This window comes from Trichoderma asperellum, chromosome 7, assembly GCF_020647865.1.
Source record: "Trichoderma asperellum chromosome 7, complete sequence".
Taxonomy (NCBI): domain Eukaryota; kingdom Fungi; phylum Ascomycota; class Sordariomycetes; order Hypocreales; family Hypocreaceae; genus Trichoderma; species Trichoderma asperellum.
This window is the reverse complement of record NC_089421.1, coordinates 3,729,098-3,757,040: the sequence shown is the minus strand read 5'-3', so window position 1 is coordinate 3,757,040 and position 27,943 is coordinate 3,729,098. Positions and strand designations below refer to the sequence as shown.

General features: G+C 41.7%; 11 protein-coding genes across 11 annotated transcripts; 6 read left to right on the top strand and 5 right to left on the bottom strand.

Annotated features, from left to right (window-relative positions):
* Positions 1 to 464: 464 nt before the first annotated feature.
* TrAFT101_011947 (uncharacterized protein) lies at positions 465 to 1,311 on the bottom strand (the record flags this gene model as incomplete). Its single annotated transcript, XM_024900841.2, has 6 exons — positions 465 to 609; positions 676 to 781; positions 844 to 957; positions 1,014 to 1,070; positions 1,129 to 1,211; positions 1,271 to 1,311. 6 exons carry the CDS (start codon positions 1,309 to 1,311, stop codon positions 465 to 467), a joined length of 546 nt encoding a protein of 181 aa, XP_024757622.2.
* A 949-nt stretch (positions 1,312 to 2,260) lies between these two features.
* On the top strand, positions 2,261 to 3,115 carry TrAFT101_011946 (uncharacterized protein; the record flags this gene model as incomplete). Its single annotated transcript, XM_024910079.1, has 1 exon — positions 2,261 to 3,115. The coding sequence occupies one exon, from the start codon at positions 2,261 to 2,263 to the stop codon at positions 3,113 to 3,115; it is 855 nt and encodes a 284-aa protein (XP_024757623.1).
* A 353-nt stretch (positions 3,116 to 3,468) lies between these two features.
* Positions 3,469 to 3,861, bottom strand: TrAFT101_011945 (uncharacterized protein; the record flags this gene model as incomplete). The annotated part of the gene is made up of 1 exon (XM_066129423.1): positions 3,469 to 3,861. The coding sequence occupies one exon, from the start codon at positions 3,859 to 3,861 to the stop codon at positions 3,469 to 3,471; it is 393 nt and encodes a 130-aa protein (XP_065985557.1).
* Positions 3,862 to 3,981: 120 nt separating this feature from the next.
* TrAFT101_011944 (uncharacterized protein) lies at positions 3,982 to 4,395 on the bottom strand (the record flags this gene model as incomplete). Its single annotated transcript, XM_024910709.2, has 1 exon — positions 3,982 to 4,395. One exon carries the CDS (start codon positions 4,393 to 4,395, stop codon positions 3,982 to 3,984), a length of 414 nt encoding a protein of 137 aa, XP_024757624.2.
* Positions 4,396 to 6,375: 1,980 nt separating this feature from the next.
* On the bottom strand, positions 6,376 to 6,684 carry TrAFT101_011943 (uncharacterized protein; the record flags this gene model as incomplete). Its single annotated transcript, XM_024906916.1, has 1 exon — positions 6,376 to 6,684. One exon carries the CDS (start codon positions 6,682 to 6,684, stop codon positions 6,376 to 6,378), a length of 309 nt encoding a protein of 102 aa, XP_024757626.1.
* A 596-nt stretch (positions 6,685 to 7,280) lies between these two features.
* Positions 7,281 to 8,040, top strand: TrAFT101_011942 (uncharacterized protein; the record flags this gene model as incomplete). Its single annotated transcript, XM_066129422.1, has 2 exons — positions 7,281 to 7,890; positions 7,946 to 8,040. The coding sequence occupies 2 exons, from the start codon at positions 7,281 to 7,283 to the stop codon at positions 8,038 to 8,040; spliced, it is 705 nt and encodes a 234-aa protein (XP_065985556.1).
* A 3,071-nt stretch (positions 8,041 to 11,111) lies between these two features.
* Positions 11,112 to 11,273, top strand: TrAFT101_011941 (uncharacterized protein; the record flags this gene model as incomplete). The annotated part of the gene is made up of 1 exon (XM_066129421.1): positions 11,112 to 11,273. One exon carries the CDS (start codon positions 11,112 to 11,114, stop codon positions 11,271 to 11,273), a length of 162 nt encoding a protein of 53 aa, XP_065985555.1.
* A 359-nt stretch (positions 11,274 to 11,632) lies between these two features.
* TrAFT101_011940 (uncharacterized protein) lies at positions 11,633 to 12,917 on the top strand (the record flags this gene model as incomplete). The annotated part of the gene is made up of 2 exons (XM_024910710.2): positions 11,633 to 11,753; positions 11,833 to 12,917. The coding sequence occupies 2 exons, from the start codon at positions 11,633 to 11,635 to the stop codon at positions 12,915 to 12,917; spliced, it is 1,206 nt and encodes a 401-aa protein (XP_024757629.2).
* A 1,660-nt stretch (positions 12,918 to 14,577) lies between these two features.
* Positions 14,578 to 15,261, top strand: TrAFT101_011939 (uncharacterized protein; the record flags this gene model as incomplete). Its single annotated transcript, XM_024906168.2, has 2 exons — positions 14,578 to 15,041; positions 15,108 to 15,261. 2 exons carry the CDS (start codon positions 14,578 to 14,580, stop codon positions 15,259 to 15,261), a joined length of 618 nt encoding a protein of 205 aa, XP_024757630.2.
* A 1,446-nt stretch (positions 15,262 to 16,707) lies between these two features.
* TrAFT101_011938 (uncharacterized protein) lies at positions 16,708 to 18,064 on the bottom strand. The gene is made up of 2 exons (XM_024902691.2): positions 17,012 to 18,064; positions 16,708 to 16,932 (listed from the first exon to the last, which is right to left on the bottom strand). The coding sequence occupies exons 1-2, from the start codon at positions 17,869 to 17,871 to the stop codon at positions 16,818 to 16,820; spliced, it is 975 nt and encodes a 324-aa protein (XP_024757631.1). The 5' UTR covers positions 17,872 to 18,064; the 3' UTR covers positions 16,708 to 16,817.
* An 804-nt stretch (positions 18,065 to 18,868) lies between these two features.
* On the top strand, positions 18,869 to 21,037 carry TrAFT101_011937 (uncharacterized protein). The gene is made up of 2 exons (XM_024900850.2): positions 18,869 to 20,588; positions 20,690 to 21,037. The coding sequence occupies exons 1-2, from the start codon at positions 18,971 to 18,973 to the stop codon at positions 20,845 to 20,847; spliced, it is 1,776 nt and encodes a 591-aa protein (XP_024757632.1). The 5' UTR covers positions 18,869 to 18,970; the 3' UTR covers positions 20,848 to 21,037.
* Positions 21,038 to 27,943: the final 6,906 nt, after the last annotated feature.

Here is a 27,943-nt window from a genome sequence, read left to right as displayed (position 1 = left end):
GACAAGTGGCGGGCAGCCTGTCAGAAAATCTTAGCATGTACTTCGTATACTCCGCGACTACCAAAATTTGAATACAATGACCGAATTCCAACGCGTATTACCTCTCGTTCACTAGAAACTAGAGAGCTACAGATGGTTTATGTTGAATTATGTCAATAGATTGAGCGATATCAAATTACCATGTTGATGCGTTAGAATGCATACATCATGCAAGCCGAGATTTCCACAAATATTGACATTCTAGTGCATACATCACTCCAAATGCAACCATAAGCCACATCACAATTATTATCAACTCTGGAGTGACATAGTAATATTGAAAATTATCTCCGGACCAAGAACTTCTGTAAAGTGAGGACTATGCGGCTAAATAGCTAAAGCTGAACACGTATGTATATCTGGTACTTTACCTAAGCTATCACATGCATAGTCATCTACATATGACCTGATAATCTGATAATGCATCACGAATCATGAGTATAGTCGACTGGAGTTAAAAGACCGGTCTTTATATTGTATACAAAACCAAAGCATTGATCAGCAATCCTCTTAGGCACATAAGGAGATGTCTTCAGTATATGAAGATCATCTTTGACGCTTTGCTCAACACTGTTTTACGAATTAGAATAGTCTTTTTGAGATTGACAATATCTGCTTCTATAGAAGATTACTCACTTATCAAAAGCCCCGAACACCATATTATCAATCTCCGAATGATTTGGCAGACGGCTTTTATGGGCTTTTCGAATATCTACATCCTTGAAGTAACTCGCACCACAGTCTGTAAAGAGAGCTTCAAGTCAGCGTATACTTCTTACCTCGCTGTTAATGGACGATGCGCACCTGTGTAATGAATCACTATAACGCTTCTAAGACCAAGAAAGACGTCAAAGAGCATCACCTCTTGTAAGGCGGGAGTAACACGGCCAGCAGGGTTGCGCGATATAAGTATTTGATCTGCCATATTACACACGTTGCATTATATCATATTAAAAGATAACAGCTCGACATACCCTCTGGCCTGGTTTGCAAAAATAGATCTGAGTTCAGGCGGAAATCAACACAAGTAACTTTATAAGTTAATTTTTGAGCCCCTGAGGGTCGCAAACGGTCATCTTGTTTACTCACTGACAAGAGTCGTCTCGAAGACGCGACCAAGAGCTACCTGCTCAACGATTGTAGGGGCAGGGTTGTGAGTTTCAGAGTATTTCCTGTTTAGTAGAGGTCAGAGTCAATCATTGATAGTATATGGGAAATGTCAGCAACTTGCTTGTTTCGCTCAAGAAGCGTCTCGTGAAAAGACTGGGACATAGCGTCAGGTTAGAATGAGCTGCGTGTATTTTTAATATGCTTGATTAAATGCAGAGGTGTATAGCAGGTCGTTGACCATTACTTATAAAGATTGAATATTGGTAAAAGTGCCGCTTAATGATATACAATAATGGAGATCTGCTATGTGTAATTATTTACAACTATTTTCATCTTTCACATTCATAATATTTCTTGTATTGGTAATCTTTCACAAGGTTGGAGATTGTCTTTTCCAGGGTGCTTCTTCCTCACTTGGACTAGCACTTCCTGCCAGTATTTAATCGTACTGTAAGCTGGCGCAAGTTGTTGTTAGCGCCTGCTAGATTTGTACTTTCACTCTAACCATTTGTGGGAATTGTACCTTGGTCATTTCAGCGTGAGAGCGAGTAGCTTAGTGGCGATTGCTCTGTACAGCCACGGAACGCCTTCTTAATATTATTGATATCATACGATCGTATTTAGACTGAATTGGAATCGAGCTTGTATTTGCTATTTGGTCATTTTCGCCATTCACATCGGATTCAGTCCAAGTATTGCGACGTCGCCTTGTTCACAGTGGACGTGTTATTTGCCATCAGGTTTACCAAGCAAGTGCAATTTACTTACTTAAGAGTGGAAAATATGTAATAGTCCCCGCAGAAATACGCTACAGTGGAGACTAAACTATTTGAAGCAAAGCTCTCACTGATCATTATAATGCCTTATATACCAGTTATGCACGACTTTCTATGTCTTACCTTACGCAGTTAATCAGGCCTCTCTGAGTCGGCCATTTTAGCTTATCGGTATATCATAATCTGAACCATGTTGTATTCAATCAAGATTATAAAAGCAGTCCAATACACTTCAGAATAGACAATGTAACGAAATCTGAGGCAATACATACACCACCAGCTTTCTCCTCTATAATTCTTTCCAGAAATTCGTTTTTCATCTTTCACCTCTTGAAATGGCACCGATAACTTCTTCCAAGTTCATGAAGGTCAGCGAAGACGTTATAATTGAGCTTTCGTTGACATTTCCGACGAACAACAGCAATCAGAATATCCCATCGCTCATATTTCTTCACTTCTGGGGTGGCTCTTCTAAGACTTTTGAGTCAGTCATTGAGACCCTATCACCATTTTACCCGACTATTGGAATTAGTCTTCGGGGATGGGGTGCCTCCACTGGTCCTAATGTAGCTACTGCTTACAAGGTAACGGATTTTGCGTCCGATGTGGAATCTGTTATTAAGCAAATGGAGCTGAAATCTGTCGTGCTTATCGGCCACTCAATGGGTGGTAAGATATCAATGGCAATTGCTGGGAGGCATCTTCTTCCCAAGGGTGTATTGAAAGGACTGGCTTTAGTTGGACCTGCTCCCCCAGGGCCTGTTTATTTGCCGGATCCTAGCATGAGAGACGCCCAGATACACGCCTTTGATAACATGGAGAATGCCCAAAACACCATTCATACTGTTCTCTCGGCGCCAGGAAACCTCACTGATGAGGTCGTGAAGACGGTCGCCGAAGATATGGTGCGTGGCAACAAGTGGGCCAAATATGCATGGCCGGCGTATGGCATGGAGGACGACATAACATATCTATTCGATCGTATCGATATTCCGGTTGTCGTGCTTGCAGGTAAAAATGACATACTTGAGCCGGTGGAGAGGATGAAGACAAATATTCGTGATAAGATTAATGCTATGCAAAATGGAAAGGCAAGCCTTGTTGTAGTGAATGGCTCGGGGCATTTAATACCACTTGAGAAGCCCAAAGAGGTAGCTCATGCTATAAATTGCTTCATTCAGACTCTTTAAAATAGTATTTAGACACAAGTATAGTCTTCTACCATATATAAACTACAGTTTGTAATATCTACATGTTTGATAGCCCATCCATTCGATTTTGTTACTTTACCCAATAATATCTCATCGGCCTCGTCACACAAACATAAAATTGTTGGATGACAGTGAGGGCCTCGAATCCCTATTTCTTACATCCTTGTGTCTTAATAAAGGATGTAGCAAGTAGTTCTAGATACATCAACACCCAGTACATCCGAGTACTTAATTTTGAGAATCAACGATTGATTTGTACATGAGGCTCTTCCATAGGCAGTCGCTTCAAAATGGTACGATATATTTATTTCCAATACTTTATAGATATGCCATTACATGCCTTTTTCAATTTTTCCACGTAATTGTAACCACTGAGCAATTTCTCGGCCAATAGTGTGAGGATAATCCTCTTGAAAGTAATGAAGACCAGGACCAAGAAACACAATTTTGGTGTTTTGTAGCTCCTCAACCAAACCTTTCACCGTTTCTTTTGTAATAACCACACCTGGCTCTGCCCAAAAGAACAACTTCGGGACCGTTGTATGCAGTAGCCAATCTATATACTTAATCACCTTTTCCCAAACATCTGCAGGGTGTCCTTCGATTGGAATATCATTGGGAAATCGCCAGAGGGGCTCGCGCGATTCCGGTTCAAGGTACGGCCGGCGATAATGCTCCATTTCCTCTTCAGAGAGGTGCCGCAAAACATTCAGTGGCAAGACCATTTCAATAAAAGCATTTTGGTTGATGAGCAGCTCCCGTCCAAGTTTGGGATCTCGAAACGGCCGAAAATGGCGTGCGACAGCCGGTGAAATACATCCCAGCTTGGTGCAAGGAGCACAAACTCAAAAAAATGCAATGCCGATGATACGATCTTCGTGGCGGCGCGCCCAATCAAAGCCAAGGGCTGAGCCCCAGTCGTGGATGACAAGTGTGACCTTTTCAGTCGGTAGAACTGCATCGAGAAAAGCGTCCAAATAGAACTGATGGTCTACGACTCTATATTCAAGTCCCAAGATCTTATCCGAATCTCCAAACCCTATAAGATCTGGCGCTATACAGCGACTCCCACTAGAGACGTGCGGGATAATGTTACGCCATACATAAGACGACGTTGGATTGCCATGCAAGAAAACGGTGGGGGATCCTTCGGATGTACCGGTATCGACATACGCCATTTCAGCGCCAACAATCTTTACCTTTCGCTTCTCGAAAGGAAACTCTGCAGAAATAGGCTCCGAGGAGTCGTATGCCATCATCACACGATTTGTGCTTTTTATTAGATATACAATCAAATGAATGGAAGCGAGTACGTATATAAAGCGCGAAAGAAATGAAAGAGAGAAACAGAGGGCTAGAGAAAGCATACATATGTGGGTAGGAAGTTCTCAGATAATAAGCTGGTATACGGAGCAGAGGCTGGAACCTCTTTAAATATCCGCATGTTTCAAAATGTTTACATTGGAATGTAATTCGATGACTTACCCACCGGGTTCTCCTGGGATTAGATTTCTATCTTAACTAATAAAAGCGCCATAAGTATAATGGCTTTCACGTTAAATCTTGTCCTAGAGGGCCTTGCTGTCAAGGTGTTGGAAGTGACAGGAGACGATGATGGCATCATGCCCGAACTATTTACATGGTACGAATTATTAGCTCAAATATTGGTGGAGACTAAACTCATTAAGGAAAAGCCCCCATTAAAGGACCTGCTTGGTGGAGACTAAACCTGCTCGGAAAGCCCCCGCAAAAGGGCGGATTTGCCTTCGACTTGCCTTCGACTTCGATTCGGCCACATCTTTTTCACGTATTTTCATCCATCGAAGTGTAACGAAGTTACTAAGTTCTGTCGGCCCATGCGCATGATTCATATGGAAAAAGTGAACAGCATTTCTCTCTCTAGGTCTTGCCATGCCTGCGTCAAGGCTAAGCGGCGCTGTAAAGCTAGGCTTCCAAAGTGTGAACGATGCCGCATCAAGGGGGTGGAATGCTTGTATACCAATGAGCCTCTAGTCTCCAACGTGGACGATAATCAGCCTCTTTCAGACAAAAGCTCTAAGAAACCAGAAATTTTAGAAGACAATCAACTGGTAAAATCTCGTCGAAAAATAACATCTCGCGATATGGAATTTTCCCACTTCACTCATCTAAACGCCCCTTTACATCTTGTTCGAAAGTGGTGTTATTCGAAAACTACAGGCGCTAGCTTGGCAGTATGTGAACCGAGCTTACCTGTTATAGAGTGGAGACAAGACCTCGCGACTGTCTATTATCTTGCGGCTCATTTGAAGGCTTTCCCAATTACATTCTCTCGGGAAGCAAGAACTCCTTTCATTCATTCCACCTTGTATAGCCGGTGGCTACCGAAGCAGATCAAAGATACATATGCCATTTGTCGAGCATATTCGTTATCAATAGACAATGACGAAGACTTTTGCTTCGGAGTTCTACATCAAAAACTTGGCGAATTGATCAAGGAGTCTCAGTCATCGCACTCATTTAGTGACTTATTAGCTTCTCTTCAAGCTTTAATACTCTACCTACTTATTTGTCTTTTTCACAAGGACCCTCAACAGAGGAGATTTGCAGAAACACATGTTGCTACTCTCAACCAGTGGACACGTCGTTTATGGGAGCAAGCTCCAAACGAAATATCGCCGAACCTAAGCGCATGGGAGGCTTGGGCTTTTGCAGAAAGCGTTCGCCGGAGCATTATAATTTCATATCTGGTTCGAGGCGTCTACCAGATCGCAAAATTTGGCTTCCATCCGCATTCAATGTTTGTTGAAACCCTACCATTTGATCGGCATACATGGCTATGGGATGCCACCTCTGCAAGGCTGTGGTCTGCACTTCCGAGAGATCCTCTGCACTCAATTATTTCCTATCGTGAATACACAGCTGATTTTGCAAATCAGTTAACAACTCCAACCAATTTATTTGAGTCGCTACTCTTAGTTATGCGATATGGGAAAGAACCAATCTATCATCGTCCTTGTAATAGCTAATTTATGAGCAAAATGTCAGAGCTACTTAAGGAGGAATTTGATTAGTGTTTAAAAACATTAGGGTCATATATATGATCTACAATTAAGAGTGAAAATATGTGAAGTTAAGTAATTCACTTTCTTCTTGCTGTTGGGATTTTCTGGTATACTCGTTAACTGTGACCTTCTATTCCCCAATTCCAATTCCTCTAGATCTGTGCTCAACAATCCACGAGGGGAAGAGCTTGTCAATCATGATTGAGAGGTTGCAATTATTGAGATTTGTTCCAGGGTTACATCCTCCCGTGACGCTACTCTCCAGTCTGCGTACTGGACTTTCCCTAACGAAACAGCAGCAAAGATGAAACGTGTGAGGCCACCATAAACGGCGCAGTAGATGAATGCGCCACGTACGTGGCCCCTGCGCGGATAGTGGTTGTGATCGATATTCACCAATAGCATCTCCTTCTCAAATTCTAGGGAGGATGGATGGTTGGGAGATTCTAACTTAGCATCTCCTCCTTTTTCAGCTAAAGCAAGAGCATCAGAGTAGTAGTTCATGGTTAGGGATAGGTGTTGTAGTATCGGTAGCCTATGTTCTTCTTATTTTTTTAAAAGAAAGTATAAATGCCCCTGCTTGAATGCAGGATAAACCCTCCCTGTCTTTGCTGCACTTAGTTAGCGGCAATTATTCAGAAATGTAATTGCTGCTAGGCGTGATGATTTTCCGAGCTATTGCGGAGACTAAGCCTAACAGGCAACTAATGCACTTCCCCAAAGCCATGCTAATATAAAATAGTCATTGCAACTACAAGTGCAGGTGGGGAAAGCATATGGCTCCTTTTCCCTTTGTAAATAAAATAGAACGACGAGATTTTCGGAGGAACTTTAATTTGTATGCTAAAAGAATTAATAAACTACTTCTATCGGAGCACTGAGTCATAATAATACGATAATATTACGTTGTAAATTGTCAAATAGTTACCTCTTAGTATACGAAGCAATGGCCTGTACCTCGAATCGCCGCCTAACAGGCTATAAAAGCTCGTAGATATTCTGTAGATATTCCTTGACCTTTTGTTTAAGTACAATTCAATTCGACACTCCCCTGTCGAAGCTATCTACTACTCTTTATCCATTAAACCATTTTTTCGACTATGGATACTCTTTTTCCTGAGACAACCATCGCGGGAGTCACCGTAGTTGACACTCCTGTGGTTCGAGCTGCTCAAAAGTATGCTCGTGCTCACCTGAATGAGATGGGGTTTAATCATGTAATGCGTTCATGGATATTTGGCGTTGTTGTTTACAAGAAGCTTCAGGAGGTGGGCGCTGTCTCGGAAATTGATCTAGAGGTACATGCTCTGAGCGCTATTCTCCATGATCTTGGCTGGGACGTGACAGGCGAACTTATTTCCAAGGACAAAAGGTTCGAAGTTGACGGTGCGGAAGCTGCCTGTGCTTGGATCAAAGAAGAGCAAAAAAATGGAAGAGCAGAACACTGGGACGATTATAAACTTCGACTTGTGTGGGATGCTATTGCTCTCCATACTACTCCCACAATCGCGCTGCATAAGGAACAGGTTATCAAGATCTGTGCTCTTGGAATTGGCGCAGATTTTCGAGGTCCTGGCTTAGACAAGAATGGTACGATTTCTGAGGAAATATTCGATGCTGTCAATAAAATCTTTCCACGCCTCGACCTAGCTAACGGCATTCGCAAAATTCTCTGCAGCTTTTGCCAGACTAAGCCGGAAACTACATATGGTGTGTACTATAGTTCGACGCCATTGGAACGCTTATTACTAATACTGCATAATAGACAACTTTCAAATGGAATTTGGCCGAAAATTTCTCAAGGGCTATAAAACAGAAGGTTTGCTTATGTATGATACAATCCGAGCAACTCCAGAATAAGTAGTGTCATAGTACAGTGCTTGCAAAGTCCTAGGCCCACGCATGTTACACTTAGCGGCACTGTTTTGGGGACCGCGTATCAAGCATCCAGGCAGGCGTAACCAGTATCTAAAGCAATAGGGCTTTATAACTAAATATACTAATACTTATAAGGCTATAATAAATAGCTTATCCGCCGTAATATAGCGCCTGGCTGATATAAAAGAGCATACCTGCTACATAATAGTGCTTACTTACTATAATATAAAGCGTTTACTTACTATAAAACAGGGCCTGCCTGCTATACGAAGCTGCATACCTGCTGTAGTATGAAGCGCTTGCTTTAATTAAGCGCCTACGTACTACAATACAGCTCTTATAATTGAAATACAGCACCTGCTATAATATAGGATGTTATAGAGGATAAGCACAATATTATTCAAGTATATGTATATTAAAATACTTGTAGAGATGAGTAGTCAGATCCTATAATTGCGGGTGTAACCAACGTCGCTTTCGGGAGAAATTAATTTTATAGGCAGACAATTTATGTTGTCACATATGGAGGATTGACCGACCCAGCTTCAGGTGGAGTTACAGGCAGCAAGATTGTGGCTCTTGATGCTACAAAATTATAGACTTGAAGGAGAAGGAGTTAAACGAGAGAGTAAGATGAAACTAATATAATTATGCTAAGAGGCATAAGATACATAAGATAGCAAATGTTACCCTTGGCAATGATGGCTATATGATTGACAATCTACTTAATGAGCAACTATAAGGTCTCCCAATGCGCGCCAAATCTTTTATAATACACATGAATAAAACAAAAGCTCTTTAACTTGAACATACAAGGTTCTATATCGTTACGGCAGGGTGATATAGATACCAAGAACGCAGTATTAAAGCTGTTTAATATTTTAATAAGGCTGGTATAATTGTTACTGGTTTTTAGTTTGAGATTCCATTTCAAAGTAGTAAGTCAGGTTGATTGAGGGCCATTCTCTCGTCATTCACCTATTGTACCCATTCGCACTTTATCGAGCTGTACTATTCCTTATATAGCCGTATAGAATAAAACTGATATTTCGTCTTTGATCTTCATTCAACGTCTGTCTTGACCTGAGACCTATTACGCCGGTCTTTTACAAATCTTTATTTATTATTTGGTTCATGTTATCTCAATTTGCTCGATGCTTTTCCTGATATTAACAGAGAACTAGTCAGCCTTTCGCTCATGTGAAGAATCCACTTGTACAGCATGTGCTATTAATGACAATTTTCTTTTCTTTTTTTAATTTATAAAAGCTCCTTTTAAAATTGGTGACTTCATCAACTATATAGTTAATTCGTTATGTACTCCCTAACAACCATCTAATACCATCTATAGCATCTCGTATCCGTCTTTGGGTGGCTATTAGGTGCGGATACGTCGTCCAAAATCCATGAGGAACGGGCACGATATATGTCTATTCTTGTAGGTACTCCACACTCTTCCCGTAACACACGCTCGTAAATGAGACTGTCATCCCGCGCAGGGTCCATTCCAGCGACCTGAAAATAAACCGGGGGCAGAAATTTTTGCCTTGCTACAGTACCATCTGAGTGATAACAGTGGCTAATTGAGAATATATTGTTGTGTTGTAATGGCTTATCCCCTTTATATGTGTTCATGTATTGTTTCAAAGACATTGTGTCGAGTATTGGGGCAGGCTTGTTTTGTTCCATAGAGAGATAAAAATCCTTGTAACAATCGAGGACGTTATCAGGGTCATAATATATCCCGCATGCTAAGAACTGCCTAGTTAATGGAGGCTCTAGATCTCGGGCAAGATGCGCCACCTTATTCCTAATGGCTGCCCCGGCCGAGAGGCCCCCAATGATGAAACCCTTCTTCGGGTCGACATTCGCAGGCAGAATGCTTTTATTATTCTCAGCTGCCTTGCACGCAATAAACTGCACTACTGCGAATATATTTGTTGATGTCGGTAGGGAAAGGGTACTCCGGCGCAAAGTGGTGGGACGGTAAATGCAAGTGGCATTAAATGCCAATACCAGTTCCCGCGCAGTAGCCAGCTCCATCTCCGGGTATCCAACGCAATGGCCGCCGCCGTGAATAAGAATCACAATAGGAGATGGAACGGTACCAGATATAGCGGGCTGGCAGATGATTGTTCGAGATGAAAATGTGTCGTCTACTGGAATATCATATTCTTTCTCAACAATAGTTGTCGGTCGGCTGGCTGCAAGCAATTTCTGAGTATTGGGTAGGGTTGCCTGGACGGTTTTTTTGGAATGTTGGAATATCGCTGGTAATGTGACCTGTGGCGAGCCATTGCCTTTCCAAGCGGCTTCGAATTCGGGGTCAACGATGCCAGTGGGGAGAATTTCTTCGACAGTACATGGTAATTCATCCATTCTAAAAACACCACACAAGAAAGCCCATAACAAGGAGGAATGATATGTAAAACCAAGAAATGCATATTCAAGTCGCAAGACTTTTGCTATAGGTTATTCAGATGGGGATATTGACGAGAGAGTGAGAAAAGAGACCAGCAACGTTATTTATATTGAATGTTCTAATAGTAGGGTAGAAATTAGTTACATGTCACCTTACAAGATAAACTCATCAGCGGCGTTCCAAGGAATCACTGCTTAATGTCAAGAGCAACATCCCCGCCATGTAGAAAACAAAATGAGGCTTCTCCGTAACCCTGCATAGTTTAGGATCTAGCGAGGGATCCAAAGTCACACACCGGATTGAGTCACACACAGGGTCCACCCGCTATATGGCAGACGAATTGAATTGCATTTCCGCTAAATCATCAAACGATACGCCCGAACGAACGAATTATTTCATTGAATAACATGCGTTTTGGTTTCGCTACTGCATCTTGATATAGCTGTGTGGAATAATTCTCAATGAGGCGACGCTGACTTGCTCTTTTGGTCGCGACGCATTTGAAACGTTCACCATAAATGCCCTAGCGCAAAAGGATATATGAGTTGTATATATCCAGCAAGCAATCTTCGCTCTGGCTATTTCTAGATTCCTCAATAACTGTATATGCTTCCATCAAGCCAGACTCATCATGGATGAAACCTGCGAGTTGGGTAATATGTGGGCTCCAGACCAACTCCAACCCACCTCTAGCCATGAGTTAGCCAGGGAACAGCCCAAAATCGTCCCGACGACCAATCCAGTTCAAGACAAGGAGCTTCGGTCAGCGAGCTTCCGAACATGGAGACTCTAGACTATCATTTTGGCATTGAGTATTACGGGTCTGATGTCTGCCATTGAGGGTACTATCATAACGAGCGCGCTACCCACCATCACAAACGCTCTGGGCGGTGGTGATTCCTACATTTGGGTCCCCAGCGCCTATCTCCTGGCGCAGGTAGCGATACATCCTTTCGCTGGGCAAGCTAGTAACATTTTCGGTCGCCGCAATTTTCCTACTGGGAGCCGTTGCCCTCTTCACGCTCGGAGGCGGCCTCAGCGGTGGTGCCTCTTCGATGGAGATGCTGATAATGGCCTGGACTATTCAGGGACTCGGCAGTGGAGGAGACTATCGTGACCGACATTGTCCCACTCCGGGAGCGTGGCCAATACATGGCCATCATGGGGATAGGTGCTATTGTGGGAGCTACCGTGGGGCCGTTTCTGGGTGGACTGATCACCGATCATGCTTCCTGGCGATGGTGTTTCTATATCAACGTACCCATTGGTGCTTGTAAGACCAGACCTCCTCTCTGTTGCCCGTCCGCTGTAACCTAGTTCCAGCCAAATTCTCCTAACTGACCATTCTCTAGTCGCTTTCGATACCCTGTTTGTTTTCCTCCTTGTCAAATATGAGAGCGATTTGAGCTGGTCGGCACGCTTTAGGCGCATCGATATCTCTAGTAATGCCATCTTCGTGGCCGCAATCGTCTCCGCCCTCATTGCGCTTACTTGGGGCGGTACCATCTATAATTGGATTACTTACCACATTATTGTGCCCCTTGCCCTGGGTCTTGTGGGCGTGTTGCTCTTCGCCGCTTTCGAATGGACCCCGCGGATCTGTCCTGAGCCCTCTTTCCCGCGAGGGATGGTGTTAAACCGCACCTCAGCAGCTGCTCTCGTCTTGACTTTCACCCATGCGATCGTTGCGTACTGGGTATACTACTTCCTGCCGATATATTTCCAAGCCGTTAAGGGCTTTTCACCTTTACGCTCCGGCATAAATACGTTGCCAAATGTGGCCGGTGGGCTTGTCTTCGCAGTTCTGGCAGGCGTCCTGCTCTCCAAGTTTGGCCGTCACCAGCCTATCCACTTGGGCGGGTTCGCTAATACCACTGCCTCCTTTGGCCTGCTCAGCATACTTGATACCAACTCAAGCACCGCGGCGTGGGTTCGCATACAGCTTCTAAACACCATCGGCAGTGGCAGGCTTGACGGTGTGCTCCTGCCCGCAGTTCAGGCGCCTCTGAATGAAGGCTATGTCGCCACAGCTACCGGCATTTGGAGCTTTTCTCGATATTTCGGCTGCATCTGGGGCGTTACTATCCCGAGTGCTTTGTTTAACAATGAGTGCCGCCGTCTCGCAAGCCGCATTAGCAATGCTGACATCGCTAGTAATCTGTCGGCTGGCAGTGCGTATCAACATGCCACAGGTGCCTATCTATCTAGTACTGAGGATACAGCACTTCACGCAGAAGTAGTCGAAGTCTTTATTGGATCGATGCGGACGGTTTGGTTGGTGGTAATTGCATTTGCTGCATTAGGATTCTTGGTTACTTTCGTAGCGAAGGAGATTAAACTACGGGAAGAATTGAACAATGACTTTGGGGTGGAAGACAAAGAGGATGCTGCAATCTCGCCAAGGACAGATGCTGAGGCTGTATTATCGCCCAGTTAGTGTAGTACCTATAAGAGGGATTTTATTTGGCTATGGAGATCGTAGAGGGGTGAGAAATCCGGCAGTTTCGGGTGCGAAGGATATTAATGTTTTCTAGTTAGAACCCTCGCCAAGTGTAATGTAGCGCCACTTGTGATGCGCAGATGCCAGTACCCCTCTACCAGAAGTTAAAGGTCAATTGCAGGGCTGAGTGCCTCGGACACATTGTCCTAAGATAATTTACATGGATAATACTGCCTCCCTCCCTCTATTTTTTTTTTCTTTCTCTTTCTCTTTTTTACTTTTTCTCCCTTTTCCATTTTTTTTTAATCCATGCAATACCTTCAAGTTGCAATAGTATCACCAACATATTAGATTTTGATAGCACCATGCAGGAGAAAAGGGAGGATTACTTCCCAATTTACAAGATGCTATCAGAATCTGTGATATATTGAACTGGGACGTCTATGATACACGTTTAAATAGCTGGGATGAAAGATATTTTTATTTGGCTTTATATATTATATAATGCTCTCTATTTTATTTAGAACCATTATTAATTTTACTGACTCATACTAGGTATATGTGTGCCTGCCCCCCTGTGACGCAGTGGCCCAGCGTCTGACAGTATTCATGCTCGTTCATCGCATAAGGCAGTCGGTTTAAATCCGGCCATGGTACCCTTTTCTAGCTAATCTTCCCGTAAAATACAGCAAGCCTCGGCTTGTGTAATGACACAATACTAGCTGTGTTATTGTGTTATTTTTGGAGCTATTACAGTAACAACAACATTACTGCGTCAAGCCAGCCTATTTTAGCGCTGTTTAGTTGCGGTAATATTTCCTTTGCTGAGTAACCCATGATTAACGTAGCTTTACAATGGATATCTTTAGATTTAGATTTACGATGAATCTAGTATCAGAATACATGGTAAGGGGGACTTAGGCGATGTATATATACGGTGTAAAGTTGGACAAATAATACTGCACACTAAATGTCACAGTAAGATCATTTGGCTATGAAAATATCACTATAGAAAACTGGACATCCAACCGTCGAAAGAATTAAGAGTAAAAAAATAAACACTAGAACCGTTTGCAATAGACGTCTTTTGCCTCACGAGACAGACACCAATAATATTCCCCTCCACTAGTCCTGGACGTCCTTTTTGGGTCCTAACTTATGTCGGGTTAACCTCTGCACTTTTCTCACGTCATCTCCTCGTGTTTAGCTAGCGTTTGAGAAGTCAAAATGCCCTTCCTTTCCACTGTATATATGTGGCCTACAGGTTTCGCACACAAAACCTGGAAGAGCTGTCGATTCCATTGCATTGTTTTTCTCTAATCTTCGCGGTATTCAGACGGACTATATATTTTCTCAACCTAGTATTGTTACGCTCAGCTCAATTTTATGCATGGCATACATATCGAGCAGAAATGTTCCTTCCCCCTTCGTCAAGATGCCAGACAACCTCCAGAACACCCCCTCAAACATGATGAGAGAACTAATTGAGAATGTTGTGCAAATTGCCTGGGTTTCTAAATATTGGATTACTCTTAGCTTTGCTATCCTACTTCACATCTTATTTTTGGTTCGCACAGTGTCAAGGTTCCCTAATATAGCTAAGCACTTGAGAAATCGAGGCCTGTTTGCCCTTTTTTTTCACATTGGCGTCTCAACGATGGAGCTTCTTCACTGGAATTACACCCGTATCACAACTAGAGCCGAACCAGTCGCAAATATCATAGATATTATCCTCTGCGTGGCTCAGGTCACCAGCACAATGATGATAACAAGGCGCCTGCAAAAGGGACATCCGGATATGGTCAGACCCATCTTTCAAGCCGTTATGCCGTATCGTCTTCCTTTGACAGTTGCGGCTTATATCTTTGAAAGCTCAATCTTGCACCGCGCGTCTGTCATGACAAATCGAGGCTTTCTCTACGTTCGAATTGGAATACTTAGCTTCTCCATGTTTGACCAGCTCAAGGGCTCAAACGCATCAATATACACCCTAGGCAGCTATTTGGGCTCAACCCTGTCTACCTTGGACAACGACATGCCGCTTGGATGGGCTATGTTTGGCTATTGTGTTCTGATGACATCCAAGCTGTCGCGCTGGACAACGCATCAAGTTATGCCAAGGTGAGATAGTCTCAAAAAGGAACACTTGGGTGCTGCTGCAATGGGAAGCTAACAATGAAACTTTAGTAGCCCTGAAGTTCCAAAGAAAATGAGTGCGATGAGATCGCAGCTGGTGCGGCTTCTGCTCTGGATTGGACTTGCCGATCTGAAGATTGTTAAAGCCTATGATGACGGATCTTTGTTTGGTCCTAATGCTGGAGAGAAGGAACATGTCAATTGACTGTCGGCCAAGATTAAGCATAGAGAGAGATAGGAATATGATGGATAACAAAAAAATCATGCCCGTTCAATAAATTCAATGCACCAAGTGTATAAGGGATAGATAGAGCATGGACTAGTGAATAAATGATGACATAGATTCAATGCTTGCTACAGCTATACTGGTCAAAGACTCTTCAAAGCTCGAACGGAGAAAACATTACGAGGAAAATATTGATTGAAGGTTCGAAACGTTGACCCATAAACATTGACCCATAAACATTGACCCATGTACAAGAGTGGTCGAAGACCAAGCTTCGAGTTGAAGTATGCCATTGTTAATTTTAGCTTCCTCACTCACTTAGTGCGGAACCTATCATTAGATTTGCCATATATATGTTAAAAGGGGAAACTCTAGTCTGATTTGGCTACGTGGATCATATAGATTTGGCATATATAAGAGTTTTTGCCTCCCAACTTCTTGACCAGTTAACAAAGAACTTTCAATAACATGAATAACTTACTATAGTCCCTTTTTGCTATTTGTAAATGTACGAGTCTATACTGATAACCCGAGATGAACATAAACTCATTCGCTACGCGCCGGCTTACATAATTAATAGAAAAGAAATGGTAATCATTTTCTCGCCTGTGCTGGTCTTTCGGGAGGATAGCTCCATCAGAGAACCTTAGAATTGAGGCCATTTATTTTTGTTGTTTCAAGTATGAGCTTGCCTATCTCTAAATATAGCTATGCATTCGAGGGGTAAGAAAAATAAATAGCGTTATGGTATCGGTGAACATACATATGACAACCAGAAAGGCATAATACCTCTTGAAATAACCTTAAATGTGCGGAAAGTATGGATTTCTCGCAACTCCAAAGACGAATTTGTGAGTCCCCAAGTATATACATTAACTTATCTCTCTGCTGACCTTATATTTATCTGAATCATCCAAATTTTTGCTATGATAAAACTCTCGGTTTGCATGTTTCTACATTTGCTATCTCTGAATATGCTACACGATTACCAATTGTATAAAATTAATCCTACTCTAACCACTGTCGCTCTTTCAAGAAAATGACCTAATGCAATAATACTGCTGGTCCTTCCTGTAATCTCAATGTAATTCCTGAGGTTTACTCATGCATTGCTCTAGGATAAGTATTTATAGAGAAGGATGTTGAACAGCGACCCAAGAGAAGAATTTGATCTAGATAATGATACCAAATATTCTTTCTACATATATATATGGGCTCCTGCTCCGCAATCTTTGGTTAGACAACCAAAACGTTTCCATATCCCGTGTCAACAAAGGGCGCAAAGCGTTCCCTGTGGGCATACGACTTCTAATCCAGCCATAGACAAGCACCTTCTACCTATTCTTATGGTTAAATAGTGAAGCCTGCTGATGAGGAAATTAATTCTGCAAGATCATATTATTTTGAAACATTATTTTCACTGTACTGAGTTTAGCTCAATGAACTGTTTATTGGATGGATTATAAACGATATATCAAATGATTGGTTTAGTGAGAAATTCTTCATGCCTTCCTACGAAGTCTCAATCTTTGCTTTCATCTCACCAAATTCTCTACTTCGGGTACATCTTTCCTTAGTGCATCAATAATCTCAGCCCATACCTGTTTCTGCAGGTTTGCACCTTGCTCTCCTTTCAACATCGGCGCTAATCTAAGAACAACAGAGACATTAGCAATAAACTCTCAATACGCGGGCAAGGATTTGATGCTTTTCAAGTAGTCAAACGTACTCTTCGATAATATCGTCACGCCAGAACCGCCCATGGCCTGCATTGCCCGTTGTGGTACCGCTGATATACGTCCTAGCACCTTGCTCCGTAGTCTTGTTGACAAAGTTATTAATGATCCAGAAAAAGGGCTTCGTATACCAAGGATAGCTCCTCATAATATTTGACTGGGTCCCTCCAGGACAAACCGAGGTAATGAAGACATTTGGTTGACCGTTCTCGCCTACTCCTTCCTGTGTCACAAGCCCCTCCATTCCGTACATAAGGAACAGCTTGGAGAGGCCATACGCTTGGAACGATGAGAATTTGTTATTGTATTGCAATACAGTCTGCTCGCCAGAAGGGTCCGAATCAACTTTGGACACCATGTAGTGGTTGCTGCTGCTAACTAACTCCAGCACCGGGGTGAATGACTTTGTTTTGCTACTCTTCAACTTCGGGAGGAGGAAGAGGCTCAATAGCAATGTTGACAGAGCGTTGATTTGAAGGGCAGTCTCCCATCCGTATGGAGATAGTTGATGCTGTGCAGGCTGGATGCCAGCGTTGAGAAGCGCAATATCAAGGTGGTCGAGGTTCTTGCAGGCGCGTGCAGCAAACTCTCTGATGCTGTCATACGACATCATATCAAGAGGCCAGACCTCAACGCAGTCTTTTCGGCCAGTCTTGGCTTCAATCTTTGCTTTTGCGTCTTCGCCCTTTCTGACGGATCGGACAGCTAAAATGACGCGGTCTGCGCCAAGTTGCACGAACTTGACCGAAGCTTCGAACCCTACGCCTGAGTTGGCCCCAGTCACGATGACATTTCGGCCTTTGAAAGAAGGCTTGGTGTCTTCAGGTGGATTCCACCTTCCTTTGGAACCCATTGTGGTTGAGGTTTGCTATTGCGTAACGGAGGAAGATAAAAAGACAGTAGACATAAAGCCGGTTCAAATTGCTTTGTTACCGTGAAGTAGGTGGCTATCGTTAGCAAATATTCATTTTGAACATTGCATCCAATGCATTTCATCTCAGTGCAAGCGAAAATGCAGAGTCCAAATCAAGGCTAGAGGACATCTTGATGGAGAGTGGCCGGCGCTGATAATACTGCCCGGTCCGTACCTGCCCGCATTTCTCGTGCTTACAAGATGCCTGCAACGGCCGCTCCTTCTCGCCTTGATCCCACGGCCCAGTTACTTGGGATTTGGTACTCGGTACTACTGCCGCTTTGCGAAACCAGGGTCTATTTTACCGTGATTCCAAGACTGCGGGGAAGTACTCGTACTTGGCAACGGGGTACCAAAAACGTGGACTTGGGAAGGATCGTGTCTGGGTCCTTCGGGTCGTCGGGTCTCCACTTGAGACTAAGTTAGCCAACGAACCTGCCAGGGTCAATCCTAGATCCATGTTTCAGACTCTAGGATTGTCCCGCATTGAGAGCACATAGATATGTCGGACCGGATCATCCAGTTGCCCCCACCGGAGAAATACCTGAAGCCGAGAAAGGGCTCCTTGTCCGTCTTACAATGAATCCTGCAATCCTGCCCGTCTGACTGGCCTTTGATTCACAATTAACCAGCAGCGTTACGGTGTTAATTCTGTACTTCATAATATCATGATTCTGACTTTGGCTGGGCATTTAGAAGTCAATTTCTACTAAAGGTCTGGCGTAAAGCGACCTAAGTTCCAAGATGTCTTATCGTCTGTAAGTGATATCCAAAGTCACTATTTAACAGCGTACTCATTTCCTCAGCATCTCCGTTGGCAGATATCATTGCCTCCGTTGGTAGATATGCGTCGCCAGAGAAGAGGCTGTCAGGCCATAATCTACTTTTGTACGTGCGAGAGATGTTCTCACATAACATTTATAATGATAGCGACTAGTAGGCACCCGTAGTTTTTCTATGTGAACACGGCAAATAGACTGCCTGGTGATCGATTTCATAACGTAACTCTTTTTTTCCCTCGCTCACTACAGCCTCAAACATGGCAGCGCTATCAGCCTTGGGAAGGTTGTTGACGGTTCCAACTTTATCATTTCAGTTTCTGGGCCTTCTCACTGCCTTTTTTTTAATCAGTGGCTACCTCATACGCCTTGCTCTGCTCCCCAGGCCAATCCCTGGTATTCCCTACAAGAAATCTTGCGCTAAGAAAATCGCTGGCAATGGCTTCGAGATGCTTGCATGGAAACAGAAACATGGAGAAATGTTTGGCTACTTGTCCCAGTTGGCCTTGGAACTCAATGCCCCCATTTTCCAGATATTCGTTCACCCGCTAGGAAAGCCATGGGTGGTTATTGCCGACAACCGCGAATCCAATGATATCATGGCTCGAAGAACCAGCAGAGATTTCGATCGTTCCATCTTCTTGGGAGACCTCATGTCATCTCTTTCGCCCGAGTTTCACTTCCATATGCCAACCGGTGAAAGATGGAAATCGCATCGAAAGCTAGTGTCTGATACTATGTCTCCTGCTTTCTTGAGCGTGGTCGCAGGTCCACAGATGTGGAAATCCAGTATGAAAGCCATCGAGCTCTGGCAAACCAAAGCACGACTGGCTGAAGGTCGGCCATTTGCGATAATAGAGGATCTACGCAAGGCAGCGTACGAGATAATCTGGACCACAACTATGGGATTCGAGACAGGTGTAATGAAGGCCCAGTCTGACCTACTTTCTTCATTGCCAAAGTTTGAGAAACTACCGCACAAGGATCAGGAAATCGTTTTCCCCGTCGCAACAGATCCGCCAATTTTCAAGGCCGGGATGGCACTCAATGACACCCTACAAGACGGAATTCAATCTCTTGTTCCTACTCTATACTTGTTCTTGGCTTACAACGCAGTCCCTTCACTGCGTGCCGCGCGAAACCTCAGGAATCGTATGATTGAAAGCGAAATAAAGAAAGCAGTCGAAAGATTCGCCAACAAGACAGACCTCGAATGGGAAGACTCAAGCAACATGCGTCGATACATGAAGAGTGCAATGGATATGGTCATTGCGCGAGAATTGCAGTATGCCCGCAAAGAAGGCCGCACACCAGAACCTTTGAGTCGCATTATTCAGGATGAGCTCTTCAGTTTCATGCTCGCTGGAAACGAGGTTTATACAGTGATCCTTTGGACTCTAAAGTTCCTTACTGCTCACCAGGACGTTCAGACCAGGCTACGAGAAGAACTTCATGTTCAATTAAAGCAGGCGCTTGACACCGGTGCTACGCCTTCTTCATCTGAGATTATCGCAGCCAAATTGCCTTATCTCGACGCTGTCATGGAAGAATCGCTTCGTTGCGGTGAGATAACTCAGACCAATATTAGGACGAGTCAACGAGATGTCGTCATTCTGGGCCATCATGTTCCCAAGCATACCGAAGTGTTGATGCTCAACAATGGCCCGGGCGTTTTTCTGCCTCCGCTAGACGTTGATGAGAGCCTAAGATCAGAGACCTCGAGAGGCGCAGTCGAAAAAGTTGGTGAATGGGAGTCGAAGGGCATGAGAAACTTTGATCCCAACAGATGGCTTGTTTCGGATGATCAAGGGCAGATCTCATTCAATCCTTCTGCCGGAGCAAGACATTCTTTCGGAGCTGGTCCTAGGGGTTGTTTCGGTAAGTCATCCATGTCATAAATGAATAATCAAAATATCGGACTGTTCGCCTGGCCGCTGTACACAGACTGTCGATGCTAATTCAAATTTTCCTTAATACAGGTCGCAAGTGGGCTATGCTCGAAGTCAGGATCATGGTATCCCTCATTATTTGGAAGTTCCGACTTGAGGAAATACCCGCGGCTTTGGCGAGCTTCAAGCCTAAGCCAGGGCTTGCACACAGGCCGGAGATGGCGTACGTACGTCTCAACGCTCTATGAGAGTCTGGAGTTTAAGTAGTCAGAAATGAATATTTCAATCACACCAGTCATTTCCCATCATCTACCATATCCCTTTCATCGGTTGTTACATTGGTTGTCAGCGATTTGCCAAGAGTTAGTTACTAGGCGATTTCTATTAAAAAGAAGATTAGTTAAAGTAGTTGCAAGAGTTAGTAAATAATTAAAATAGCAATGCGTTTGCGAAACTATACTAACATCTACTATTTCTACTATAACTTCACTTTTCTAGGATGGTCTTATTAAGAATTTTTAATAGTTACTGGTAAAACAAAATAACCATTAGCAACCTAGTAGCTAATTAACTATCTTAGATATTACTTTGAATAATGAAGGTAGGGCTATTTACATACTTTATTAGCGGTAAACCACTGCAGCAAAGCCTATAATACCAATATGCTTAATAATACATGGTTCGAATATTTATTTATCTAAAGTAAAGGACTAACGAATCTTTACTAGATCTTCTTTAATTCAGGACATCTGGCTGTATTAAGGCTATCTTGCCAACCTTCTAGCTAGATTAAGCCAACTTCTGCTATGTAAGTTTCTCAAGTGTTTATAGTTATGCGTCGGTATATACTTAAATTCTTTTAAAACGCTCCTGTTCTATTATATTATTGCCAGGTGTAAATTATTCAATATTAAAAGCAACACACAAGGCTACGAATCCATCTGCGTATCCGCTAACAAACATGAGTACGCATTTGCCTAATGAGGAAGTTTGGGAAAATAATATTATTTAGGCAACAATATGCAAGTTAATCCTGTTGATAAATAGTTATATATTAGTTTACATAGACTGACTGCAACCGGATAAGTGTTTACACGTATTAGCGACTAATATTTACAGCGCTCTTGTACTTCATTTTGCATTATTAATTTATAACCACTATAGATAATTGCAACTAGTAGTACAAAGTCGAACTTATTTATTAATAACTGCACTATAACTTTGTGGCTGCACTAGCAGGAATGAGTTCTAGATTATAACAGTTATCTAGTGTTACTATTGTTTTATCTTTGCAATTATTTTATGTATATCTTTATTTTCTTTAGCCTTACCATTATTAATTTTATTTACACATGAAGTATTGGATTTGCAGTATACAACAAAATGCATTATTGGTATCTGTTATGTTCCGGTATAACAAGCTGTAAATCCACGATTGTGGAATATTTTGTTTGCAACCATCACGCCGAGCACTATACCCTGTACCTGTTATAAAACACACCCTTGTTACTCGCCACCATACATATACATAGTATAAGTATTGAGCCTGCATGCTCCGCGTACTCCGTATACTCCGCATGCCCCTCCCGAAATGTTTGCCAGGACGGTCTACGGGTGGGAGATGCAAAAGCGGGGTGCAAAAGTGAGAGTATTATTTTCTCACCTAGCTTTACAGATGCAGTAATATTCTTTAAAAAAAAATGAAAAAATTAATTTATAAGAGTCTAATAGAAATCCCTCCGCTAATTAATACAGTCAGTCAAGCAGCTACCAAAAACAGTTAGTGAAGGATTTGAGGTATATAATAAGTACGCGCCAAATCCATTTTTCTGGGGAAAACAATATTCCTTCACTGATTGTACGCCTTCACTGTATTCCTTCCAACAACCAAAATCTGGATCCCTTTAGAAATGGGTAAAGTGCTTGCGTTCAAAATTGCGCAATAGCATTAAAAAAAAAAAAGGATCTACTACAATCAGTTGTAAAAAGAATAACACTAACTTTAACGCTACTGGTCATTGCAGGGTGGCTAGCTTAATGTTACTTGAATCCTATTATCATGCTTAGACAGTTTATTAGCAGGCTTTATAATCCAATATTTCAAGGGATTGATTACTGACGTAGTAATTATTAAAGCCTTTTGCCAACTGCTGTCAGTAACACTTGACCATAGAAATATAGTAAATAGGCTTTTATTATAATTGGACTTCGGAATAATCCACAAGATAGCGCGTACAATTTGTCTCCTATTTCGAGTGTCGGTATTAGGGGAGCTTATCAAGCAATATTTATAACATACTTGGGATATTACTGGGCAATACATATTTAGCTTACAACCAGGGTAAAGAACAATGTATTTTAAAATATAGCTAATATTATAACAATAAAATATATTAATATATAGTTATATTATAATAAATACACTGCAATAAATACACTGGAAATAAGCGCTATGCTGTATCGGACAAGCGCCATATTGTAGCAGATAAGCACTATATTATCCCACTTCAAGTGCGAGGCGGTGCTAGTTATTCTTTTTTGAGTACTGGTGTTGTATGTGCTACTTGATAAATGCTTGATAAGCTATCTTGATATGTTGCAGGTCTGATAACGAAACTACTTTATACAATGTTAATGTTTAGTTAACCCCAACCTTATCTGTTGAGCTATAAGTTTATTAAAATATATATACATGATGCATTTATTTACCAAGAGCCCTGTAATGTTGATTAGTGTGTGCAGACGGGCAATTCCTACGGCTTCAACTTCTCTTAGCTATATGGTACATCGATTGCTGACCCCCGCCCCATCTTGTTCGCACGTTGCCTCCCATTAGAGTAACGCCGAATCCTGGTACAGCTCCTGTTCTGTACATGCTCGTTCCTGGCTGTGGTGCGGCTAAAATGCGCCCCACACAACGGACATAAATGATATGCACGGCTGCTAGATCGTTCTCGTTGGTGTCTCTTCAAGTTGCTCGACGTTGTGAAAGCCCGGCCATTGCATCCATGATCCCAGCACCTTAGATCTGAGAAGGATTTGCTGCGCTCTGTTGTGGCTGCTTTCTCATCCCCCCCCACTGAACTGCTTGATTGACGGTCATCGGCAGGGCGCGGGCGACGTGACACTCGATGCTCGCTACCAGCTGGGGATGTCGTGCGATTTGTCCGGCGGGTAGTCTGTCGGTACTCAGGTTGCGTCGAAGCTAAGAAGATGGGATCAAGATTCCACTCTCTGTGCATGTATGACATATCAATTAGTCCCAAAATCGGATATGCGCGTCTTGATACATTGGGCGCTACTGCCGATTGGCCTCACATTGCATCTTGGCTTCCGTATTGGCATAAGTCATCGCTCGAAAGGGAGATAGAATTCAGGAAGGTCTCCTCTAGTTGTAATGAATCGGTGTTTGAAATGCAAGAGTCTGTTTCGATTCGAGAGTGCGAGCCTGAATGAAAGAGAGAATGTATTAGTCTCAGCAGGTATTGGTACCTTTAGCTTAGGCAGAATTTGGTATGTACGAAGAAAAGGTACACAAAGATGAATATATTAAAGCATACTATACAAAGTTTCATTGCTGTGGGGAGGCGGGCTGAAATCAACTGGAGGTAAAAACGTCTGCAGTCCAGACATCCAGTCTAAGACAAAAGGTGAACCTTTGTCTGTGGTATGTGTCGAACTCATTTCTAGGAAACCTTATTGGATATCGATGGCGTAAAGCTGAAAGAAATGATGAAATACATATAATTGCAATCTTAGCAGTAGACGGGGACATTAAGCATTTATTATTTGTGACTAGGAGGTTGATATATGTGGAACAATGCCGGCTAAGTTAACATACAGTTGCCCGAATAGGTAAAACTCTTGCTGCACGTTTATAATATGAGATTCAACTGCAACTGTGAAACATATCGACATTTACATGGGTACCGTTGCCCACACTGTTTTATTTGTATAATCGGGCATAGTGGCTGATATTTACATATACTATACACCTTACTCCTGTCAGAAACTCGACGTTCTATTGTAGCAACCCATCCTCCACTAGACAAGATCTACAAACGTTTCCTATTTCCACTATTAGCCAATTACCGTACATAGAAAAACCAATGTATTCTATATACAGTCTAGTAATAGGCAGCCGTCCTTATTACTCCGCTGAGAAATGATATCTTTGGCCAAGCCGCTATTAAAACAAATAAAAATATTGAAGCAGGACGGCTAAATCGGATACATACTGTAAGTCCTGGAGCGCTAATGCATACACTCCTCTATTTCTTATTCTTGTCTTAGCAGTTACGTCTTCCTGTTAATTAATAGGGTATAGCTGCCGAAACTATTGATGGCTTGAGATCCTTCTTGCAGGGGTCAGCGTCTGACACGGATTAGCCAATGCATGTAGAACCTTGTCTAGGATTTTAATATATTCTGTAGAGCAAGTATAAGCTAACTAAAATTAATTATATATAGAAAATAGTTTCATATATTAAAAGGCCAAGAAGAATTTTAAAATTTGGAAAATAAAAATAAATATTATATAATTATTATAAATTTAATAATAAATAAATTTTTATTTATTTTAAAATATAATATAATATAATATAAATTATTTTATATTATATAATGAAAATACTTTATTTTAATATATATATATATATATATATATATATATATATATATATATTATATTTATTAATATTGCCTATAGTTTAATATAGTATTTGCAGGATTTTATTATATAATTAAATAAAACTTAAAATATTTTTATTTATTTTATTTAACCAAAAATTATAATTTATTTTTTATATATAGTTATATAGATTATTAATTGCTTGACAATTATAGTATATTGTTTTTAATATACAATTATATATTTTATAGTTTTTTTTATAATAAATAATAAAATTTTAGTTTTTAAGAAATATATATTTTAAATCTAATATATTAGTATATTTATATAAAATTAATATATTTAAGTTAAAATATAAATATGTAATTTACTTATCTAATACTACATATGGTTGTATTATACAATAGCTCTAGATATAGTAGTATTAGTAATATATTATTATATTATTTATATTTAATATCTCCCTGATATATTTGCTAATATACACTCAAGGCTTAAAATTAGCCCAAGGAAATTTTCGATATTACTATTAATTCAGAAAATCTAGTCTGTTATACATGGCAGACATTTAGGCGCAGCATTTTAACTTTTGTTTCCTTGCACGCTTAGATACATTATCTGTTACAAATCTGTTTACTGTAACAGCTAACTCCCTTATAAGCGGCTGGCTCTGTTACAGTAATTGCCACGGTTTCGATTATTGGCCTAACTTTTTTCCCTATCCGGCTTAACCAGATAACGGATTATTACATTATCTCACATCAGCTTATGCTTTGGGTGAGGTTGGGATACTGATGACTCTTGTATTTCCCCAGAATATGAAGTGCCCCTTGTCCGCGATGCTAGAAAAGCATCTCCAGAATGTATAATTACTTTGTTTTAACAAGCCATTCAAGAAACCGGATTGGATTAGACATCTGGCCGATATTCCCTGCTACTTCAAATCTTGCATAAATAACGAGAAGAACTTACATATTGTTGAAAATCAGATAATAGCCCTTTTGTGTGGAAGCCTAGTCGTGATTACAGAAGATTTCCATTCTTTTCGCTAATCGGAGGCCTAGCCCAAACCTTACAGGGCTTATAATCAAGTTCCATTGCCGTAGCAAATACAGTATTCTTCTGCATTTGAGTCAGGGGCTCTAGGGACCTTGACGTATAACACCTAGCGGTTGTGTAAGCTAGCCATAACAAATGCCTGAAACTTTTCTGTCTGGACCTAGGTCACTAAACCAGCCGGATTATTGAATAAGGTCCACTTGGTGGTCTCCAGAATGTGGGCCTAAGTCGATTGCGTTTAAGGTGTAGATAAGTTTGCTACACTAACTTCATATTGCGGTGCTGATAGCAAGTCGTAACAAGCGTGCATAGGTATTCATAATTATAAATATTTACCTAGTTTAAATAGAAGAGATAGCCAAGGCAGAAGTTGACAGAAAAGTAGATTGCCTTCTAATGTACTACGCTTCCTGTAATACAACCCCCTGTCTGTACATATGGATCTTCAGCCATTTTCGCCTGATGCAAAATATACAGTAGAGCTTTATACCACTTGACACCTTGCAAACTCCTTATGATATATCGAGATATTAATTAGTCTCTTATCATGTGTAATTATTTAGCTTCCACATTGTCTGGATATTGTTAATTAAACAGTTAATAATAGTAAAAAACAACATATGCAGTGTATTAGTATTTATTTTATACGGCTATATCCTGTATGTATGCTAAAAGTATAGCACACGGCTTACCCGAAAGTGGGCGTCTATATAGCAGCTGCACAAGAAAGCTGCTTGTAGCTGTTAGTTTTAGCTGCTACTCTTAATCTATGCATACGATCGTTTTGAGCAAATAATCCGAGGTACTCAGTATATATGGATAGAATTTTTGTTTGTCTACGTCCCCAACCTGGATTTAATTATTGAGGATCAAATATATTTGATTGAAGACTAGTCACTTATGCAGTTATAATATTTTTTTTAAAGTAGTACTGAAAGAGCATTACGGGGCATTTCAGATAACCTTGCGAAAAATTAGAATCCGGAGTACTCCGTACAGAGTTATTATTATGCAGGAATGATCCTTACTTGAACTATAAGAAAGTGGTGGGGGGTTCAAAATGAATTGAATCAATCTCTTGGATATCTACACCACGTACCACGTGTACGTAGCACGTGTTGTGGGATGAGATAGCACAGGGGTCGATTTGATTCTGAGGACCACCTGGCCGTGGCTTGTAATGATTACATCCTTTTCGGCTTTGCCATTCCAGAAAAGCGGAACCTGTAATCCTCCAATCCTGCAATCTACGATTCCCCCATTCCAGGATCTTGTAGCATGTACCCCACAGCTGCGAACGTAGGCAAGGGGTCTGCAAAAACGTCGAGATCAGAAAAAAAAATTATCGGCATCCACCAGTAAAATGAGAGTATCCTCTTTCCTAGATACTGGGTTTGGAATGGTGTGTACGATTGCGATGTAATGTGCCGATCCCTCATTTTTAGTCCCTAAATCTTTTGTAAACCGCTTGGCGGGGTGTAGATGGTGTACGGGGCCGTGTGCACTGTTGCAGCTTTGGGTGAACTAAGAGAAATCAGTGTATGACTGCCGTGTTCATAGATCCTGACAGACAGATTCCTTCCTTTTAATGGACGGGGAGATTGTATGCAGTAGAGAGAGGTTGAGGATCCTGCGTTCCTCACGACGGACTTTTC

Excerpts from the sequence above, each read along its gene's own strand:
- TrAFT101_011938 (XM_024902691.2), bottom strand. The coding sequence starts at position 17,871 with ATGGGTTCCAAAGGAAGGTGGAATCCACCTGAAGACACCAAGCCTTCT. Across the intron at positions 16,933-17,011 it reads CGTGACGATATTATCGAAGA|ATTAGCGCCGATGTTGAAAG; the intron begins GTACGTTTGACT and ends TGTTGTTCTTAG.
- TrAFT101_011937 (XM_024900850.2), top strand. The coding sequence starts at position 18,971 with ATGGCAGCGCTATCAGCCTTGGGAAGGTTGTTGACGGTTCCAACTTTA. Across the intron at positions 20,589-20,689 it reads TGGTCCTAGGGGTTGTTTCG|GTCGCAAGTGGGCTATGCTC; the intron begins GTAAGTCATCCA and ends TCCTTAATACAG.